The sequence below is a fragment of the Triplophysa rosa genome, linkage group LG4 (assembly GCF_024868665.1).
Source record: "Triplophysa rosa linkage group LG4, Trosa_1v2, whole genome shotgun sequence".
In the NCBI taxonomy this organism is placed as follows: domain Eukaryota; kingdom Metazoa; phylum Chordata; class Actinopteri; order Cypriniformes; family Nemacheilidae; genus Triplophysa; species Triplophysa rosa.
In genome coordinates this window covers 817,488-823,401 of record NC_079893.1, presented here as the reverse complement: position 1 = coordinate 823,401, position 5,914 = coordinate 817,488, and the positions used below count along the sequence as shown (strand labels likewise).

General features: G+C 38.9%; 1 protein-coding gene across 1 annotated transcript; it reads right to left on the bottom strand.

Annotated features, from left to right (window-relative positions):
• Positions 1-1,244: 1,244 nt before the first annotated feature.
• On the bottom strand, positions 1,245-1,726 carry LOC130552503 (histone-lysine N-methyltransferase 2C-like). Its single transcript, XM_057330838.1, has 2 exons — positions 1,569-1,726; positions 1,245-1,420 (listed from the first exon to the last, which is right to left on the bottom strand). Exons 1-2 carry the CDS (start codon positions 1,696-1,698, stop codon positions 1,245-1,247), a joined length of 306 nt encoding a protein of 101 aa, XP_057186821.1. The 5' UTR covers positions 1,699-1,726.
• Between the last annotated feature and the right edge of the window lie 4,188 nt (positions 1,727-5,914).

The window sequence follows — 5,914 nt, the reverse complement described above, 5'->3', positions numbered from 1 at the left end:
TGAGGTAGAATATACTCCTTTAATCTGGCATAAGATTCTTGAGTTTATAAATCATTTCTGAAATAATGACAAATTCTATTGGGCAAACGGATCTCTATGGAGAGCTGTCAATCAAACTCTACTATAATATTTCTCTGTTGTTGTGTCCCATCTGCACATTCTTTGATACCATTCTGTTTGGTCTCTTCAGCTGGACTCCTCAAAACAGCATAAAAAGACATCAAGACATGTAAAATGAAGTAGAAGAAGCAGCTTTCTCTGAGTGTATGAGTGTGGGTGTTGAAGAGCGGGATGAAAAACAACTAAAAAACGAATTCCCTAATGGTTGCCATGTATTCATTCACAGCACAGATACTGTAACACTAAATCTAAATTTAACTAAAGCAAGCTAAGCCTTGTCTGTGAAACCAGGCCTATATTATTCAAACTAATTCTTTAGATTAATTTTTTACTTTTTATTTCTTCAAACCATCTGTGGGTTTGAAATGTTCAGTAAGTTTATCAGTGTCTTATTGATTGACAGCAATAATGGTGTTACCGTTGTCTAGGCCCACACAGATTCAATACACTTTTCATCTTTATTTCTTGTTTTAACTCATGTTGACATTTTAGAAAAGCCAGTGTAAACCTTTTTTTGGTTTTCTTGTGGTTTAACCGCTCATCTGCGAGTCTTCTTGACTATTACTACATTATATGTTTAATGTATCGCAGTGCATTTTCGTTTCTCATGCTAACAATAAAAACTTAACTGCCACCACAATATTTCAAATCAATATTTAGGGTCCAATTTTCTACCCATGTGACAAGTAGTCAAGTAGTAAGCTTTGCGTCAGAGTCCTGATCACCCAGCTGTGGTTTATTTTGCAATAACAACCATCTGGATGTGCATTTACACTTACGTAACACACCATTGCTCATGTGATATTGCCTAATATACACACTTATTTCAAATGCATATGCGTACGTTTTTCATGAATTGCACTGCGCCCCACGGTACCTCTGCAACATACGATTTGCATTTTGATATGCTTCGTGTGGCCCAACCAGACTACTGGGGCTTGTTTTCGATGAAAAGATAACAAAAATACGTTTAAAAGAGCTGTTGGCACTACACTCAAATTGGCATCTGAAATTGTCGTTCAATCCGAAGGAAATTTGTCTGAATTACAGATGTTCACAATCCACTGGGGCACGTTCACTGGATTAACACCGAAGGTTAATTAATGACCGGCCGCACTGGATACTCACTTGCACGCGAGACAGACTTTACATTCGGGGCACTGCCAGCCTGCCCTCTTAAGCGGTGTTATTGTGATGTCCAGACACATTGCGTGGTAATGCTGGCCACACGTACAGCAGAACAGCTGGTCCAGAAGATCTCCAGGGCTGTCACACACCACACAGTGCACCTCATCTTTTGCTGGAGAGAGAGAGAAATGTTGGGCAAAATAAAAACCGAGCATCTCATATTCACACAAGTGCTGCTCGGGTCTTTCAAAGTTACATATATTCAAAGAAACATCAGTAAGGCATCTAGGGAACGTGTGTACTGTAAAAAAGAAACTCACATCGTATGAGAGCTTGTTGGATGTGGTCTGAGCAGAGGACGGTGCATTTCTTCATGTCCTGGAAGGTTCCGGCAGCAGCCGCGCAGGGGTAATGATACGAGCGCCCACAGCTCTCCTCACAACACTTCATAGAGGCTCCAAGGCGCTTACAGTATGCACAGCACTACCAAAAGAAATGAACACAAACTTCCTTGCAACTTATATTTTTAGGTACATTTGTGTAATATTTAAAACATTATTAGACTAAATATGTCGATTTTTAAGAGTTCCTAGGGTCACTTGAGTGAAATGTTTCTCTTGAACTGAATCTGAATGTGGATCTCTTTTGCATCAGCCTTGAGTGCACGTGTAGCCTAAAAAGCTAAACCTTCGATAGTAAGGTCAGGCTATTAGCTGAGCCTCGGTGATCCTCTCGCATGTCTATTTGCTCATTACATTGTTTTCCCGTGCATTTTTCAGCGTTCAGGATCAAGGCAAATGCCATCCTAAATAAGGCCACGAATGACGACTGGCCAGACATTTAAATCAACAGTATGAAAAAAGCACTCGCATTTTGAATAATAGAGGACACCAGGGCCTAAAAAGGGCTCTAAACTAAAAAATGTCTCTAGTCAGCAGTTTCTCATGCTTGAAAAACCCTTGGCCTAAGGCCCAAATGCAACAATCTGCAAAAACCTTTTAACACTGAGCTTTAAGCAATTATCGTCCAGGCGGCGAGAGTCCTCTGGGGCTGACACTAGTCTCTACCCACACTGTTTTTTTCCTGAATCATTTTGAAGGCCAGCCATATAGAGCTGTAACCCCACACAGTATTTCATCACTCTCTCCCACGTCTGCCTCAGATAACCAGAATGAAGCCATCTCATCAAACATCTCCTTCATGGGGTGAAAAAGCTACAGTTGATACGCTATTGCTGCCAAGAATCCAAGGACACTTTATGAAGCACAACAACATTTCCACGTTGTAATCCTACTGTATCTGCAAAGAGGCACAATGGCAGATTTCCAAATGGAACAGAGAAGTGATGAAAGATGCTAATAAAACACTAGATGAAATGTTGTGCTCTGGATGGTTTGTCTCTGTCATTCATGGTGAGGACAGAAGCTAATCAGCAATATCATTTGATGTTTGTGATGATGTTTATAGATATGACGCAACAGAAAGGATTTGTGGATGAATTAGTTTTTTTTTTATGGAACCATAAACTCAAATAAAGAACATTTATTTTGTCTTTATGGTGCAAGTCGGTTCACTCCGCAGCCATCTTGGCAATGCCCCGGGCAGCTAGCTTCGATTCCAGCAAGTAGAGCTACTGTCTGCATGAATGAATGAACGCTGATATCTTGACAAACGGTTTTAGAGATAAAAGGTCCAATGTGTAGTTTTTTGGAGGATTATTGACAGAAATGCAATATAATGGTAGCACATTACAGTCCTGTTTCCACATTACAGTTACTTTTTAGCTTTATTTCTTGTTTTAACTCATGCTGACATTTTAGAAAAGCCAGTGTAAACCTTTTTTTGGTTTNTCTCTCTCTCTCTCTCTCTCTCTCTCACACTCTCTCTCTCTCTCGCTCTCTCCCTCTCCCTCCCTCTAAGTCTCTGTTTGTTATATACAGCTGATGATTATTCTTTCCACGTTGTTTGTCTTTCATAGAAGTTTGTAGTGTTTCTGCAAGTCCCCACAAAGTGAATAAATCCAGATAAGAGTCCATAAGAGTTTACAGAGCCCTGTTTACAGTTACAACTGGTAAATAAACGAGTGTGTGTATTATTAATAATATATAAGAATTTGAAGACGAGGTGTAAAGAGAAAGATTCACAGCTCTACTCTTGATTTGAGTGTGTATTCATAGAATTTTCTCTGGCGGTCATTAGGTGGAACGAACAACTCATTTTATTAAAGGTGGTAAAGTTTGAGACCCACTGATCTAATATCAGTAATAGCCTTTTAAAGGGATAGTTCACCCCCCAAAAAATCCTTTTCCTAAAATCCTTAAAGAGTAAGTAGCATGAGATCATAAAAATTACATGTCATGCAGTGTGTTATGTCGCCGTGTTTGAAAGTAAGCTGTCTGCCAAGTTGTAAGTCCGAAGGTGAATAAATAACAAAGTTATTGGCTTGTAAAAATGGGAGTCGACTCTGAATCATGCAAACAAGACATGAGCTAGTCCGAGTCTCTAACCGCCGCGTGTCTACGTCACTACACATTGTCCCCGCCTACGTTTTGCTGGGACTGCAGCGAAAACTTCACTACTAGTCTCTCCTCCCCCAAAACACTGTCGCTCGTTCGTGATGCGTGTGTATCATGTCTAGAACCTGTGTTCTACGTTGTGAAACTAAGTCCGTCTTATTTCAACTACCAAAGGAAGAACTTCTGAGCGAACAATGGTTACAATTCATTTTTCAAACGATACCAAAGGAGTATAACCCCAGGGTTTACTGTGCGCGCGTCATTTCACTGAAGATTGCTTCAATAATCTTGGCGCGTTCACTGCAGGATATGTGAAACGACTATCCTTGAAAGAGGGGGCAATACCAACCTTATTTGGACCTGTTAGCTCCACCGAATCACAACCTGTAAGTGTGACTATTTATTTTTGTCTTAACTTCAAGAAATATTTGTGTACCTTATGTCTGTGTTTAGCTTTTTTCTTACTGGCATCTGCAGAGGGATCAATTAATTTTCCAAATACTTTCAACGTTTATGAACTTAATAGAATGCTTTATGAAATCATTTTTATGACATCCAACCACCTGTAAACCGTAATCCAGTAATGATGGATTTGCGCGTTTGACCAATCACAACAGACTACACCATCTGACCAATCACATGACACTAGGCTAGGGGATAGGAGGGGACTAGACGGATGAATCGCGGAACGAATCATTTGCGAGTCAGACAAGAAGTATGGTAAGAATAACTGCCTATTACGACATAATAGTGTTTTTACACCTTGTATGTACATAAACTTGTTGTTGGACACTCCATAAACCAAAGTAGGACCTTAAAAATCATATGCTACTTACTCTTTAATCTTAAAATCTTAAATTCTTTCATCGTGTACTGACCCTCATGTCAATTCAAACCTGTAAGACTTTCTTTCTTCTACAGAACACAAAAGAAGATATTTTAAAGAATGTTGGTAACCAAACAACACTGAACCCCATTGACTTCCATTGTATCAACACAAAACTACTGAGACATTTCTCAAAATATCTTCTCTTGTGTTCCACCGAAGAAAGACTCACATACAGGTTTTGAAATGATGTGTGAATGATGACAGATCCCTTTAAATAACAGATGACTATTTAAATTATTTTTTTGTTATTTATTGACAGAGAAGCATTCGTAATTTCAAAAGCAATTATTTATAATGTATATCGTTTCCACAGTTTGCCATTTTAACTAATGAAAACAAAAACATTGGCAGTATGTTCATATTGAGAGTCATATTGAGATATTGCTAGTAAACATTTGTCATTCAATATGTTGTTTTTAATTGTGTTTATTGTTGATGTCATTTTTCATCAGTGACCCGTTCATCCTGCTGTGATTGAATCTGAACAGAAGATATCGCCTGCGGGGCATCGCTTCTAAAACAGGAATTTGAGAATAACTCTGATGTTTGAAAGAGAGGCGAGGTCAACCATTAAAACACGTTTTCTCATTTAACATGATGCACATGATGTTTTCAATTACATCTCGAATTTGATTCCAGTGAGTGTCTGGACAAGGGTACCGTTTCATAATCGTTTTCTGAAACTAGTTTGACTTTTCAAAAAGTCATGAGATTTTAATAGGAACATAAGCATTTTTCATTCAGTTTAATCAGTTGAATGTCAAAGAGTGTGTCATTTGTCACTATTGCTTCTGTAGGGAACTTTAAAGGAGCTGTATGTAACATTGATTGGTATCGCAGTCCAAATTCAAAAAATTGGCGAGGGTTTTTCCTCGTCTTCAGACTCGACGCTCACAGGACTGTAATGGAAAGCATCGACTCTTACACTGTAGGTTTATCTGATCATTTATACGTTTGCAGTGGTTTTGTTGTTCGCAAATATAACTCAATCAGCAGCTCGTTTCAGAGGTTGCGTCCTCCGGAGGTCGCATTTACAAGCCATATTGCTGTCTCGTTTAAATAACCGTAATGAAATGGAACATTACTCCTCGTAAGTTGTAAAATAATATAGTAATTATTTCTAAGTTTGCAACGTAATTTTACCAGAAAGGGTGGAATCTGCTCTGACCCAGATCGTTTGTTTGCTGCAATATGCTGTGATTGTCGCCAACTTGCAACTGAGCTGTGTAAATACACTAGTGGGTGAATCATCAGTGGGGGG